A 15,425-nucleotide genomic window follows, 5' to 3' on the forward strand; every position below is an offset into this window, starting at 1 on the left:
ACGGCACATCCTAGTAGACTTTTCACAATATAAATACATGATTTAAAACATTTTAGCAATATAAGTGGTATATAGAAAATGCAAATTATCATAGGCGATTCGCATGTGCCATGGCAATTCGTTTAGATTGCTATTCAGCGGCATCCGATTCCTTCTCAACTACTTTTTCACTATTTGCATCCTTTTCTTCCAGATCTAGTTCCTCCAGCGTCTTTGATATCTCCTCAGCGATTAGTTCCGCCTTCTCTCTCCCCTCCTCTTTCCGCATTTCTTCTGCCTCTTCCTCTGCATCTTCCTTGGCCTGCTTCTTGGTTTCTTTGGAACTGTCATCGATTTCTTGTTCGCTTGTTTCCTCTTCGCTCTCTTCGTCTAATGACCAGCCACAGAGCTCAGCGAATTTTCGAACATTCTTATCACAATCCCCTAGTATAAGTAGGTCATTATCTCTGGTTCCTAGATCCCCTACAGCATCCATATTAAACAGTATTCGAATACAATCATCATCGACCATCTCCGGAAGTTGAGAGAACGGGCTGACAGTTAAAGAAGTTCCAGCAACTATCACCAAATCAGCAGACTCAGGAAAATCTTCATCCATACTATCAAAAAAGGCACGAGGGAGTCCCTCACCAAAAAACACAATATCAGGTTTAACTATACCTCTGCATTTCTTGCACTTCGGAATGGTTGTTTTACCTGGATTGCTCTCCCATACAATTCGTTTTAGTTCTTCATTGGACATTTCTGTCTTGCAATCAATACAATGGTTTTTAGCAAATGAGCCATGTGCCTCTATAATTTTCTCACCTGACACCCCAGCTATTCTTTCTAATGTATCAATATTTTGTGTGTATAAGCGCCGAAGTAGACCCTTTCTATCGACTGTCCTCATAAACTTGTGGAAATCAGTAGGCTCAAATTTACCAGGATAAAGTTCACTTGCTAGTGTGTAAAAGGCCAGTGGATTTCGCCTCAAATATGAGATATCGAAGACGGCTTCTGGATATGGAAGATTTAGTCGCTGGAGATTTGAATAAAGACCTGTTCCTGGTGTGCGGAAATCTGGAATTCCAGCCGATGTAGATATTCCAGCTCCTACCATGAATATGACATTTTTGAATTTCCCTTCCTTTAATTGCTCTGCGACTGACTCTAAAGTCGGCTTTAATTGAGTGTCTTCTTCACTCATGATGATGTCTTTTGGTTAGTTGCTAGAATGAAATAATGTATCAACTAAACGCTCTGCATTACATATCGCAAAAGATAAGATAACGATTAGCATGCAGGTCGCACCGTTTTGGATGTCAAAGATACGAGATTATGAGCTTGGTTTTTATATACTGGATAATATGGGAATAGAAATTATTTGAAGAAAGCGCTGTAATCACGTAAGTGGCAATACACCGCACGAGCGAGCCTACAGAGTAATACTCTGGGCTACATATATCAGACGAGGTTAGTCAGAGCAAAGCTCGTCTCATTATTCTACAAGTTTTATCAATTTTTAATTAATTCATTATTCATAACATCGTTGATTTTGTTTTCTAAGATTTTGTTTGTAATTTTAATCGTAACTGATTGTTACAGCTTGGATCAGCTTGGGTTCGAGGTTTACCTTCTAGCTTCTTCAGCAGCTAATCGTCTTTTGGCCTCCTCGCGCAATTTCTCTTCCTCGTAAGCTTGATTCATAAGATAATTTCCATAGAAAGCAATTCCTAGAGTAGAAATACCCACCCAAAGACGGACACTACGAGGTAGAGCTGTGTATCTTTGCCATAGATTGGTCATAATTGTGGAATCAGCTGAATTTTCAACCAGATAGATTACCAAATAAATAGGATTGAGAACAGGATAAGTCCTACAAAAAGATGGGAAAGTCAATGGTATGACCGTTTGAAACTGTCCTAGCAGGATGTTTGAAAATATATTCGAGAAGTTTGAAGTGCAAAGATCTTACTCTTTAAAGCACAAATAAACGGCAAGTTTTGACATTTCTCAGCATTGCATGAAAGGCTGTATATCTCCAGATTATTGACTTCTATTCAAGAACGGTATCATATCACTGATTTGTAGAGTATCCTTCAAGCTTTCGTTCGATCGAAGCGTGGAACACAATGAAGGTGAGTAATCTATTCTACAATACCGATATGATGTTATTTCACTGCCTAGTTACTAACAATTGATCAGCAAAGATTCAACTACCTGGATCTCCAGGTGATGAGAAATGAACTTGAATCTCAGATTCTCAATTACAGATTGCAAAATATCTATGATCTCACTTCGTCGTCACATCTTTTTCTTTTGAAGTTTGCTGTTCCAGACTCGAAGAAGCTTGTTATCGTTGATCCTGGATTCAGAATTCACTTAACTGAGTTTTCTAGATCAACTACTCAAAGTCCGTCTGGATTTGTTGCAAAGCTTCGAAAACATTTGAAAACCAGAAGACTATCGAGAATCAGCTTGGCTCCATTAAATAGACTTTTGGTGTTTAGCTTTTCAGATGACTTTTCTTATCATCTGGTTTTAGAGTTCTTCGCCGGTGGAAATATGATTTTGTTAGACAAACAATTTAAAATTCTTTCCCTCCAAAGAACTGTGTCTGCAACTGATACTCAATCAAGATGTGCAGTAGGCGAGATATATCCCTTGGATGACTATCTAAAAGACGACGGTTCGGCGGATGTTTCATTTGATGTTAAGTCTGTAAAGCAATGGCTAGGGGGCTCTTCAAACAATGTACCTGAAGCGATTGCTGAAGACGACAGTCAATCTGCATCTACTAATTTGCTGAATTCAGATCTACCAAAAACAAGTACCTCAGGCCCTAAGAAAAAGAAGGAGGCAAAAATTGCATTGAAGAAGCTGCTTTATATCAAGGTCCCAGGAATCGCCGCCGGAATCTTTGAGAAGGCCCTACTAGACCAATCGATTGATCCTGACATCAAGGATTTTGGTCCATTACTTTCCAGCGAAGCTGAGATAACTCGACTCTTAACCGCTGTAAAGAATGCCTCTGAGATTTCCAAGTCGTTGACTTCCAAGTCATCCACACCTGGCTACATTGTTGCCAAGAAAAATGCTCAATTTCAACAATCAACGAGTTCTGATTCTGTTGATGAAAGCAAGTTCTCGCCTGAAACGTCAATAAATAATTCATCAATAGAGTATCTCTATGAAGAATTTGAACCCTTTGAACCTCGAGCTTTTTCAAACCCCGATATTAAAGTGTTTGAAATAGAGACATTTAATCAGGCTGTGGACAAGTATTTCTCAACTCTCGAGTCAACCAAATTGTCTCTGAAAATATCGAACCAGGAGCAACAAGCTGAGAAGAGACTTAATGCTGCGAGAGATGAAAAGGAAAAGAGAGTCAAAGGACTTGTTCAAGTGCAGCAGAAAAGCAGCACCCTTGGTTATGCGTTGCAGGCTTATGCTAGCCGAGTGGAAGAAGCAATTGAAGCTGTTCAAGGTTTACTTCAACAAGGAATGGATTGGGTTGACATTGAAAACCTTATAAAGGTAGAACAATCGCGAGGAAACCCTGTGGCCAATACTATTGCACTTCCATTAAATCTTCTTAAAAACAAAATCACTGTTATTCTACCGGATCCTGACTTTGAACAAGACTTGGAGGAAGATGATGATGATAAAGACACATCAGATTCAGAATCGGATTCGGACTCGGATTCTGAGAGTGAGTCGGAGTCGACGGCCAAGAATGTCAAAACCAAAAAGAAGGCTGCTCCAACTGTGAAGGTTGAGATTGATATTACTCTATCGGCCTGGGCCAATTCCAGAAAATATTTCGAAGTGAAAAAGACTGCTGTTGCCAAGCAGGAACGGACACTTCAGCAAGCAGATCAGGCCTACAAAAGCGCAGAAAAGAAAATTAAGCGTGACTTGAAGATGGCTTTGGAAAAGGAAAAGGGACAACAACACACTCTTCATGCCATTAGGGAAACATATTGGTTTGAGAAGTTTTACTGGTTCCTCAGTTCAGATGGATATCTCTGTATTGGAGGACGCGATTCATTTCAAAATGAACTCTTATTGAGACGCTATTTCAAAAAGAACGATATCTATGTCCATTGTGATGTGGGTGGTGCATCGGTTGTCATTATTAAAAACCACATTGCTGACTCTAGGGAAGTTCCTCCAGCCACATTGACTCAGGCAGGTGTACTCTCTGTTGCCACATCCAAGGCTTGGGATTCGAAAATGGTCACATCTGCCTGGTGGGCGACTCGAGACCAAATTCCTCGCTTAACTCCCGAAGGTGACATTGTTCGATCAGATCTGATTATTGTTACCGGTGAAGGAAAACACTTTCTCCCTCCAAGTCAGTTGGATATGGGCTTGGGATTCTTGTGGATGGTATCTGAAGATGCAGCTGCAAAGTATAGTAAGCGAGGAGGTAAAAACAGAAGGGACGGCGAGACTACAGATGTGACTAATGAAAACGAGAATAATAGCGATAGTGATAGTAGTGAAGAAGAATTCCCCGATACTCAGATTGATTCTGACGAGGAGTTCCCAGACACTCAGATTGCATCGGATGACGACTTAGAAGATGAAAATGATGTTGCCGAGGAGGACAATGAGGAAGAAGAAGCTAATTCGGAGCTCGAGGATATCCTTAAGGATGAGTCTAAAGATGCCCTTAGTGAATCTGAACAGTCTGATCAGGAAGCTGATCCTGAAAATGAGGCAATCGCTGATAGCTATGACAAGGGCGACGCACACAATGGTGCTGGTCCTGGTGAAGCTGAAGCTGATGCGGATATGGATGTCGGCGCTGATGCTGATGCTGATTCTAGTGATATCTCTCGTGGACCAGACTCTGAGAACAGATCAGGTACTACTGGAAAGCGTATATCTGCTGCTGAAAGGCGCAGACTACGGAAACAAAAACTACGCTCAGATTCAAACACACCGGAACCTGAATCGTCGACAGCCCCTGTTTCATCAGCTGTTTCGGATATTGAAAAGGCTCTCAGTGATCTTCAAGTTTCCAAGAGAGAAAAGGAGCCTGCTGCTCAGAAGCCAGCAAAAGTTCGAGGTAAAAAGGGTAAACTCAAGAAAATTGCCTCGAAATACGCTGACCAGGATGAAGAGGAGCGATCTAGACGTATGGAGTTACTCGGAACGACCCGTGGTCTTGAAAAAGCCAAGGCACAAGCTGAACAGGAAAAGGCTAAACGCCAACAGCAAGAGCAGGCTCGTCGTGATCGACAAAACCGTGCTAAAGAACAGGAAAAAAAGCGTCTTCTCGAGGCTGAAGAACTGGGTGATGACGATGAAGAAGTTGATGACGACTCAAAGTATCCCTTCGACAAGCTCGTGCCTCGTCTTTCTGTCGGAGACGAACCACAAACAATTGTACCTGTATTTGCTCCCTGGGGTGCACTACAGCGATACAAGTATAAAATGAAGTTTCAACCAGGAACTGTCAAAAAGGGAAAAGCCGTTAAGGATATCCTCTATAGCATTAACAATGCCAAAGTCGATGCCACCGCTAGCGACGACGACTACCCCTGGCCCAACGAGATCGCGCTAGTACGCTCTCTGAAAGAACCTGAACTGCTTCTTGCAATCGGCGTCGGCAGGGTCAAGATATCAATTCCTGGCTCCCGTCAAAAGGCTGTCAAGGGCGGCAGCAAAGGCCAAAAGGGAGGTTCCAAACGTGGAAAGGGGTCTAAACGATAATGTACAAGTATATCTCAATTGATTGCATTATTCTCTTATTTTCTGGGGCTCCGCCCCAGACCCCGTGGCTCTTGCTTCGCAAGAGATTTCGAGGACCGTCAAGAATCAGAGAGGACTAACGGGCGGTGTAAAGTGTCTACCCATAGAACTCAGCTATCCTAGTTCATATGTTATATTAATACTAAATATCTACTGAAATTGCTGTCGTAATTTCTCAGAGAGTTTACCTCTTGCAAATTGATACACATTCAGAAGACCCTGCTCACTAAGATCAATGTTGTTGATGGATGGCTCATTCGTGGGGGCCTTTGATACACGGGATGCAATAATGACTGGGTCGACCTCGAGAATGATGCCAGAATCAATGGTTTCGTCAACAGCGAGTGACACCAGGTCATAGTTTTCTAGCACAGTACGCTTGTCAGCAGAATGTTTCAGTAAGATATCAAGAGCATCGCGCAGACCGAGCACAACTTGGTATAACATGGCTTCGTTCTCTTCCATGCCTCCAACAATGTATAGTGAAATATCGACAATTTGTTTATAAACAATGACTTTTGAATCATAAAGAATGACATCAGCATTCTGTTTATTAGTCTTGGCGAAGAGACCCTTTTCAAATGCAGTCTGGTCTTTGACTGATGTTGCTAGCTTGTTGTCTGTCACTGCGGCATTAGAGTCGGCGTAGGGTGGTTGGTAGTACTTGGCAAACAATCGCTTGCCATCATTGTCTAATATTAAAACTGCTTCAACAGAGTAGAGACTGATATCTGGAGAGGGCATTGTTTATGTATGTATATGTGTGTGTGTTGTAATGTCGAAAATGTGAAATTGTCTGATGTGAAATGAACTTTTATAAATGATTGATTTGATTTGAATGATTCTGCTTCCACAGATAAAATTTAGTACAAACCACTCCAGAAGCTTGCTTTTTGTCTGTATGTATCGGAGATTATCAAAATTCAGCCAGATGGGTAGAATAGGATTTGGCTTCAGCTGTTAGTGCAATTATCGTCTGTAGCTGATGCTGTGAACAGTTGACATATCGGTTGTGCGTGTCCATATCAACACGCGCGATGCGGTGAAGTTGGCGTATTTCCTAGCCCAGCTACTCTCTGAAAACATATTATGTTCATATCAGGCCCATACGAAACACCAGTCTCTCGAGGTCATCAGAAGAAGCCAGTTATCTGTAAATTAGTATATTAATAATTATAGGATATCAGATTGTTTTGTTATAGATTGCTAGAACCAAGTTATGACCCACTCCGCTCTTGTTAAGGGCTGTGCTAGCGTTGAAACAAGTAAAAGAACTGATAGCCAGATAAATATACACTAGCATATTATAAAACCATATCAGTTGATATTATTTCACGATACTGACTATTACCTACGTATAATGAGTCAAACCGATTGTCTCATAATAATAAACTTGTTATAAATTACGTGCGAATTAATATCACATTGAATAATATTTATTTGTATCAGATTCTTAAAGTGTTTATTGAACGAGCCGTACTATTATTTTCCTACATATATGCATCATCAAAAGTGGCCCATATATTTATTCTGTTTCACGTAGCAAGGAACAGTAACATTCTAAATATTTCAACGACATCCATTTTAACATTCATATTGTTAAATTATCAAGTGTCTGGTTTTAGAAACCACAGTGTATACCCAGCTGGCCAACATATCGGGATATCTCATTTCCAAAATTCCATTAAGAACCTGAACATACACAGTTCAGAGTCCCTAATCTCAGCTACTGGTTTCAATCTAGAAGCAAGGAATGAGTGAAGAATTTTTCTTTTCCTTAGTTAGGATATCATGTGCCCAGATATTCAGAGCTGCTGGTATTGAGAGGTGCTCACCATCCTTGCTAGATAAAGCGTCAGATTTATTAGTACGTCATTTAACGGCACTATCAGAAAAAGCGTCTGACAATGCTATGCTAAGTGGTAGAAATGAAGTGGTAATTCAGGATCTAGCGTTAGCAATGGAAGAACTGTGTGTTATACGACCGAGGGCCATACTCGACCCATACGATCTGGACCCTAATAGCTTCATTGGTTATGAGAATTTCATAGATTGGGTCAAAGGACCTGTCCCTGAAGAAGCAAGGAGGATATCAAGAATTCCTCGCGTGACACCAATTGGCCAAAAAGTAGAAAATACTTCTTCTGGCATAATTAGCATATCTACAGATGGAAATACAGGTACAACGCCTGATGGGATAGAGTCGAAAGACAACTCTGATACCAGGGCCAAATCTGAGAAACCTGAAGATACTAGGGGTATAGATGGAGAAACGAGGGTGGGTTCAACGAGCTCAAAGGCACCAGTAGCGGCATCTACCGCAACGAAAACAACATCGACTGAGGCTTCCACTACACAAACAAATACAGAATCTGAAAAGACTGCTGGCAAAGTACATCCACACGATGATGAAGAATGGCTCACAGCTCTGATGAAGAAACGAATCAAAGTTGGCAATGAAAACAAATTCAAAGGCACTGTTTTATCGATAGAAGATGGCTTAGAAACTAATCCTGAAGTTAAAATCGTCGGTGGACCAGTCAGTCTGGACGAGTTTCAGCCTAAAAACCTGTCTGTGCAATAAACCACAGTCTCTAGCATTTACTACACCATATTTCTCAGCATGCTTCTATGGGCCCTTTTTCCATATGGCCAAAGTCCAGGTCTCTTAGAGCCACTATGTTCTCCGCTAAATTAAGTGTCATTCGAGCGAAGTTAGGAGCCAAGCTGTCTGGAACAGAGCCCGAGCCCTAGCTGCTAGACCAATACTCTGGCACCTAATCCCTAATGATGTTACGTTTACAATATTTAAATAATAAAAATAAAATGATCATTATCAGCAATGGGTCATATAATATACACTAAAAAAACACATACAAAATACAAAAGCGAAAAAAAATAACATTAGTACTCGTCATGGTGAAACAGGGCTCATTTCGGTCTTATTAACACGTTTTATCGAAGCTTCTTGTCCAGGAACAGGCAGAGCTGCAATGTCCGAAGTGTTCACACGAATTGGTAGTGGACGATGTGGCTCTTCGAGGTTCTGTGGGGTCGTGCTTCCCGACGACGGGCTAGTGCTGTTATTTACCACAACTGCGTCGACCCCTCCAATCTGTTTGATACAGGCTTCTACCTTGCTGATAACATCTTTCGATGTTATATCAGCACTTGCATTTGCTAGCCCACTCTCTCTGTAGATCACCTGGACTTCGACGGGAACCTCTGCAAACCTGCTCTGTTCCTCGATCAGAGTGTTGACAGATTCGATAGACAAAAAGTACGCGTCTCCTTGTTCGTGACCACCCTCTTTAATATAGAGAATATTTGGGGTGATAACAGTAGCCAGGTTGTGTGCATCCATCTTAGAACCTGTCTCTTCATCGATATGTGAGAATGAGGCTGTCCAGTTCAAAAAGTAGAATAACACTTCCATCACTTCACGATGCGTCTTGGGCAAAAGGCATGAAGTGAGATGTAGTACCTTCTTGCGAACCTCTACATCTGGTATTTCTATTGTTTGTTAGTTTTGAAAAAAAAATCAGAGTTGGACCCCGGTTGTGCTCACCTCACCGATCACTTGGAAGGGCTAGCGATACTCATGGCACCAGAGGAAAATACTTACTTTGTGTCATGATCCACAATTTTTGGAGTTTCGAAGTCATGAGTGGCTCTGGGAGCTCACGGAGGAACTTTTTGAGAAGTGCTGCCAGCTGGATTGCGTTTTCTTCCGAGAGAATGCTACTCTTGTCTGGGTTCTTGTCGATTTTTTCTGTGAACTCTTTGAGACGTCGGATATTACCATTTTTACGGAAAATACCTTCAACTGACATGTCCTTCTGTCTCATAGAGCTGATACAATCATCAACAAAAGCTGGAATACGCAGGGGTTTAGGACCCACACCCAGTGTCGAATCCACACCATACTTTTCCACGAGCTGTTCAAGTGGTGTTCCAAAAACGGCACCTGTTCCCTTCTTCTTGGCAGCTGTAGTATTGCTGTTGCCTCCACCTCCACCAAATGCTTTGCCAAACTTGCCCCAAATACTCTGCTGTCGTCTTGTCTCGATCAAATCAAGAAGCTCGTCTTGTGAAAACCACTCGCTGACCAGCGGCTGTAGTAGCACAACACAAACATGACGAATGTAGAATAACTCCGATTTAGAAAGTTCCGACATATATGTCCTCGTTTCATCTTTAGCACCGCTATCAGCAATTGATTTAGGCATCGGTACGCTATTAGTCATGGATGTGGTACGAGCTTGGTGACGGAACGCATTAGGAAGCTGTTCTCGCGCTTGCTCAGCAGCAACGATTCTCGGAATATCATCAAGTGTAAGAGTCTTTTCGTTTTTAAACAAATCAGTGGTACGATCAAGTCTACTGGGGTCTTGCTTGTAACCAAGTTCTTCAATCTTGAGCTCTTTGCGCCTTTTGATACTGAATGTACGCTTCGCGTTACGAAGCAGTGACTTGTTCGATCCAGCTCCTGAACCGGCACCAGAAGTCGCGTTAGTACTAGTAGTAACGGATCCACTAGTAGTTGCAGTGGCACCTTCTGAAGTCTGTTGCTGTGACTTAGAGCTAGCATCATGCGTACTTGATGTGGCTGTACTAGCGAATGGATCTTGCTGGGAGCTAACGCTTGGTCTTGACCGTTCGTTAACAAGGACTTTGTCTTCAGAATAATTCGAAGGCCGGCGTTGTTGCTCGTGCTCGTCTGGCGAGTTCATAGTAGTGCTACCACCACCCTCCAGAGAATTGGAAGAATCATTATTATTCTTGACAAGTGCAGATTCAGAGTCTGGCATGGCAAGAATTCGCGATTGGCGCGCTCTTCGTGACATTTCTGACACTTGACGATCCAATTTGGCAGATCTTAATCTTCTAATATCGGTCAAAGTTGTCATGTAACCCTTTTCGTTTTGAGTTGGTTCATTGACAGCAGTGGAAGATGAGCCTGCCGATTGATTCGAGCGGTCACTGGCACTGGTTGATGCCTTGTAATGGGCCAAAGCCGGTGTTGACATTGAATCACCTGTTCCACTTATCCTCTTGGCCTTTTTGTCTCTAGCTTCATATGCACTTAATACAAGCTGAAGACGGGCAACAGCTATTTTCACCAAAAACACAAACTGCCGTAACCTTGTGACATATACAAAACCGAGCTTGCCAGATTCATCTGAATTATGTTTACCACCACACTCTTGACATATAACCATCTTTTCACTAACATGCCATGCAGCAGTATCTACCTCACCACTGAGATTTCGGCCACATTTGTCACAAAGGAAACAGCCTACATGCCATAGTCTGTCACCAAATCTAACACAGGCATCCTCCACAGAAGATTCACAGCGGACACATCTGTCACTAGTCATAGCACTGACTCCTAAGTTGTTAAGAACGCTGACTGACTTGGTGTGAACCTCAACACGTTGTAAGAACGAATCGACGGCATTTCCATTGGGAAAGCTTCGATCGTACAACAAAGAGTTGGACAAACCATATCTAATAAGAACTTTCAAGTAATGAGCAAGACTTGTAACTAGGTTCAACAGCGTGACACCCATTTTCTTGACATTCTTTTCTCTCGATTTTGACACCATTGACATGAACTCGACTATCTTTTTACACAAGTTCTTAGGCTCTCTTCCTAAAACTGTGAAAGTTGGAATTGACGTGACACTTGGCCGTCTGACATTCTCGTCGTGTGCTCCTGTATTATTGACAGCTAGTTCATCCTCTTCGTCTTCTCTCTTCCTCCTGTCTTCTTGCTCCTTTATAAGTGGATCAATCACGAGATTCAGCATGTCCAATGCACCAAATAACACGTCAACTTTAGCAACCAAATTCGCAGTCGCAACAAGTGCTTCATTATATTTGCCATTTGATGCACTTTGAAGCATGTCTGAAATGTATGAGGCAGTCGCTTCTTCGTAACCACAAAGTACAGTCCAAATACGGTACACTCGTTCATCTACTTCTTTTTCATGCTGTGCTACCTGTAAATGATTAAGCTGATCTAATGGAGCAGCTGCAGTAACTGACAAAGGTCGTAATGGGTTTAGTGTGGGTTTCGAGCCCTCCGGACACAGCTTTACGTTCCAAAATTTGAAAATCATATAACACTCCGGGTGCCATTGCTGTTCGCGGCCACCTCTATATATCTCAACAAATTGCTTCAAAATAGCAGTTTGACAGCCTTCACACTTGGATGCATATAACGTAGAATAATGGAAATGACAGTAAATGGAGTCGCCATGCTCATAATAACTATCTTCCGGACCAAACACAGTGTCACACATGGAGCACGTGAAATGGTCTACATGGTACTTTCTTCCCAGCGCCGTAATATATGACCCTCGTAGGGCTCCATTACACGCATAACACAACAGATCTAAACGTTTGAAGTAACACGTCTCGCATAACGGGATATGAGCAGGAACATTTGATGGCGCCGTGGGGTCGTAATCGGGATTATCAGTAGGAAAGAATTTGGACGAACATTGGTCATTACAGTCCGCACACGTAAAACATTCAATGTGATACGCAGCATCCAAAGCACGTACAAACTGGCCCGAGATCGGATCCCCACACTTTCTACAAGTTTTCGATCGCGCTGGTTTCGACGGTGATATTGGCGAGGTAATAGAAGAGGTGGAATTGTTATTGGGCAGACCACTAGTGTTGAGGGCTGATAAACTTGAATTTGCACCGTATACACTATTAGTAGTGTAAACTCTATTGTTGGAGTTGGTGTCTGGTAATGCGCCATTATTATGATTATTATTATTGGAGTTGTTGCTAGAAGATGGTTCATTAGAGTCGTAAACATGATCAGTATTGTTGCTATTATTTTGGAAGTTGCGAGTCGAGTTAGTAGCTGGTGGAGGCATGCTGGTGTTGGAAGTATTAGTTGTGGTTGTTATTGGGTTAGTTTGTAGATGTGAGCTCCAGTTACTTTGCGATTGTCCTTGAGGACCCGCATTGGTTCCTGGCATTGGTGGCATCCTCTCGACGGGTTCATTAAAAGATGGATCACCTCCATCTTGAGATACCTTTCTAATCGAAAACGAACGAGTATTACTGCCAGTTGTCGGCTTGCTATTGGAAGATACCGTTGTCTCTGTTGCTGTATTAGTTCCTCCTAATGGAGGAGTAGGCAGATTCTGGAAATAGCTCTGATTCCCAGGATCCCGGCTAAACACATCGTTTCCCAGTGAACTGGATTCTGTCTGATAAAAGGTATTTGGTCGAGAGAAGTTTCTGTATCTAGGAGAAGTCATAGGAATAGATCGGGTTGGTGAATCGATTCCGCTGAACTGGCGTGGGCTATTACTTCCGGTACTGCCCCCAAAGCTCGCCCCACTGCTGTCACTCACATATCCCTGTCCTTTGAATTGATTTGGACTCTCAAGTCCAATTACCGGACTCGCACCATCTCCTGCTACAGGGTAGTAACCAGAGATACTAGCACTCTGCTTGTGGACTCGGTTAGCACCGCTATTTGCCATATGTACTGGAGAGTTTAGAGACAGGCCTGGCACATTATTTCCTGTACTTTGTAGTGGAGGTTGGCCAGGAAACTGTCGTAACTGTTGGTGATACTGTCTCTGGTGAGGAGCAGGAATCTGCTGTTGTGGCTGCTGCTGGCGAGACCGCTGCTGTTGAGGCACCGGCGGCTGGTAGTGATGAGGCTGTTGGGGCGACTGCCCCTGGGTTGGCGGTGGGTTCTGTCTATGCTCTCGATGCTCTCTGGTTCTACCGTTGGCTTCTTTATTGCTGTTGTGCAGGTTCAAGAACAGGTTGTGTGGATTTTTAGTCTTTTCACGGCCAGCTGTGGACATACTTGGGGGAGTTAGTAAGGTGCCTCCGGCGGCTGGGGCGCTGCCCCAGACCCCGTTGTGCTCGCTTCGCGAGCAGCGTGGGGGGTGGGGTCGGTTTGGATACGTACCTAGTTGGATATCCAATTCGACTCAGCGGTTTGCTTTGTAGATGTCGAGACTCTTTAATTTACTAAACGAAGGGCGGTGTAGTGATTTCGATTGTTCGATTCTGGTGGATTCTTAGATACGCCTGGAAAGAACCATCTCACACTGTTATTTGGTTACTGGGGCTGTTCAAGTTGTTACGTTTGCGTTGTTAGATTCTGTAGCTAGATTCTGTAGCTCGGTGATTTTGTCAACCTCGTCTAATACACTATTACTGTTGTCGAAATAGCGCTGCTATTTTAGGTCGTGAGCCGAAATCCCAATCCAATTATAATCAGATCACTACAAATATGTTAGCTTGACTCTTCACCCAGTCAGCCATCCAAACAGAACATAGTCACCAAACCAAGCACGAAATCATAAACTATACTTGGCACTTGGCAACCAATGTCCAATTTCACACGAATACCGCACCACAACAACGCTACCCCACTAAATCAAACCCGGACCACCCCCTCCAGCAGCTCGCGAAGCGAGCACTACGGGGTCTGGGGCAGCGCCCCAGCTGCCGGAGGCACATCTGATATCCCAAAAACCGACTTACCACTATCCAATTACTGACTGGACGACCCTAGACCGAAAGTCGAACTGTGTGCCGGGACCAATATCGTAAGAGAGTCGGTGAAGCGCCAAGGAGACACTGAGTAATTACTGGCAACTTGGCAGAGATTTTGTAGAGAACCGTGAAAACAAGTAGCCCTGTTGAAAGTGGGATAGAGTCGAATACCTAAAGTCAGCCGGCTGTCGTACAAACAACCCCAAAATTGTGTTTGTGGATGCACCCAGCTGTGAACTGTCACGTTGGTGTGTTGATAGCACCAGAGGTCCGACCACTCTAATAGCCTATGTTTTGAAACAGACTCTGACGGAGTGGTTTGCAGCTGGTGGAACTCTGTTTTTAGAGTGTAGAGTAGCGACGGAAGTTGATAAGGAAATAAGACGGGTGTGGAGTTTTGGGTGTATATGTAGGTGCGTATGTGAGTACACAAATATGTTTTGAGTTTGTGCCAAAAGTGGAGTGGTAGCCGTTGGTGATGTCGTCGCGGTACCGGACTACATAGCGGGCATCTCTGAGTAGCAGCGGCAGGGCGGCAGGTGCTGCTGCTGCTGGGTGCTTCTGCTGGTTGGTGCTGCTGCTGCTGCTGCTGCTGCTGGTGCTTCTGCTGGTTGGTGCTGCTGCTGCTGCTGCTGCTGCTGGGAGCTGCTATAGCTGCTGCTGTGGCTGCCGCTAGCTTGGTAGTTTGGCTGGTCTACTGGCCGCTGCAGTACGGCCGGGCTGCTGTTGGTGTGTCTTGCTGGCTTGTCCTGCTGCTGACTGTTGGCTGTTGGCTGTGGGCTGCTCAGCGCGTTGGGAGTTTGTGATGCAGCCCCCTCTTTCCACCCCCGCTCGGCCTGGAGCACTCTCTTTGGGGCGGCTGCAGCCTTTTGCTGCTGCTACAGCTTGGGCCTTGACCATGTCTGCCGCTGCAGCGGCTGTTTGTTTATTTATTTTTATCTCGTCAGCCTCATGCTGGCCCTGGCTCAATTGCCGTTAACGGCAAGGTGCCAACGGCTGCCAACGCGAGTTAGCAGCGTCGTCCACGTCAGACCATATTCCAAGCGAATGGTGAGCTGAGCTATTAGGGTTAGTTGATCAGTTGGCTACATTTCTGCCGAGAGGAATACTATTTATTAAGTTGAATTAGC

General features: G+C 43.6%; 6 protein-coding genes across 6 annotated transcripts; 2 read left to right on the plus strand and 4 right to left on the minus strand.

Annotated features, from left to right (window-relative positions):
* Nucleotides 1–130: 130 nt before the first annotated feature.
* On the minus strand, nt 131–1,189 carry HST2 (histone deacetylase HST2; the record flags this gene model as incomplete). Its single annotated transcript, XM_018879217.1, has 1 exon — nt 131–1,189. The coding sequence occupies one exon, from the start codon at nt 1,187–1,189 to the stop codon at nt 131–133; it is 1,059 nt and encodes a 352-aa protein (XP_018737153.1).
* Nucleotides 1,190–2,217: 1,028 nt separating this feature from the next.
* TAE2 (Tae2p) lies at nt 2,218–5,706 on the plus strand (the record flags this gene model as incomplete). The annotated part of the gene is made up of 1 exon (XM_018879218.1): nt 2,218–5,706. The coding sequence occupies one exon, from the start codon at nt 2,218–2,220 to the stop codon at nt 5,704–5,706; it is 3,489 nt and encodes a 1,162-aa protein (XP_018737154.1).
* Nucleotides 5,707–5,895: 189 nt separating this feature from the next.
* Nucleotides 5,896–6,489, minus strand: RET3 (Ret3p; the record flags this gene model as incomplete). The annotated part of the gene is made up of 1 exon (XM_018879219.1): nt 5,896–6,489. One exon carries the CDS (start codon nt 6,487–6,489, stop codon nt 5,896–5,898), a length of 594 nt encoding a protein of 197 aa, XP_018737155.1.
* Nucleotides 6,490–7,498: 1,009 nt separating this feature from the next.
* TAF3 (Taf3p) lies at nt 7,499–8,329 on the plus strand (the record flags this gene model as incomplete). The annotated part of the gene is made up of 1 exon (XM_018879220.1): nt 7,499–8,329. One exon carries the CDS (start codon nt 7,499–7,501, stop codon nt 8,327–8,329), a length of 831 nt encoding a protein of 276 aa, XP_018737156.1.
* Nucleotides 8,330–8,659: 330 nt separating this feature from the next.
* LRG1 (Lrg1p) lies at nt 8,660–9,181 on the minus strand (the record flags this gene model as incomplete). The annotated part of the gene is made up of 1 exon (XM_018879221.1): nt 8,660–9,181. One exon carries the CDS (start codon nt 9,179–9,181, stop codon nt 8,660–8,662), a length of 522 nt encoding a protein of 173 aa, XP_018737157.1.
* A 163-nt stretch (nt 9,182–9,344) lies between these two features.
* LRG1 (Lrg1p) lies at nt 9,345–13,595 on the minus strand (the record flags this gene model as incomplete). Its single annotated transcript, XM_018879222.1, has 1 exon — nt 9,345–13,595. One exon carries the CDS (start codon nt 13,593–13,595, stop codon nt 9,345–9,347), a length of 4,251 nt encoding a protein of 1,416 aa, XP_018737158.1.
* Nucleotides 13,596–15,425: the final 1,830 nt, after the last annotated feature.

Source organism: Sugiyamaella lignohabitans, chromosome B (genome assembly GCF_001640025.1).
Source record: "Sugiyamaella lignohabitans strain CBS 10342 chromosome B, complete sequence".
Lineage (NCBI taxonomy): Eukaryota > Fungi > Ascomycota > Dipodascomycetes > Dipodascales > Trichomonascaceae > Sugiyamaella > Sugiyamaella lignohabitans.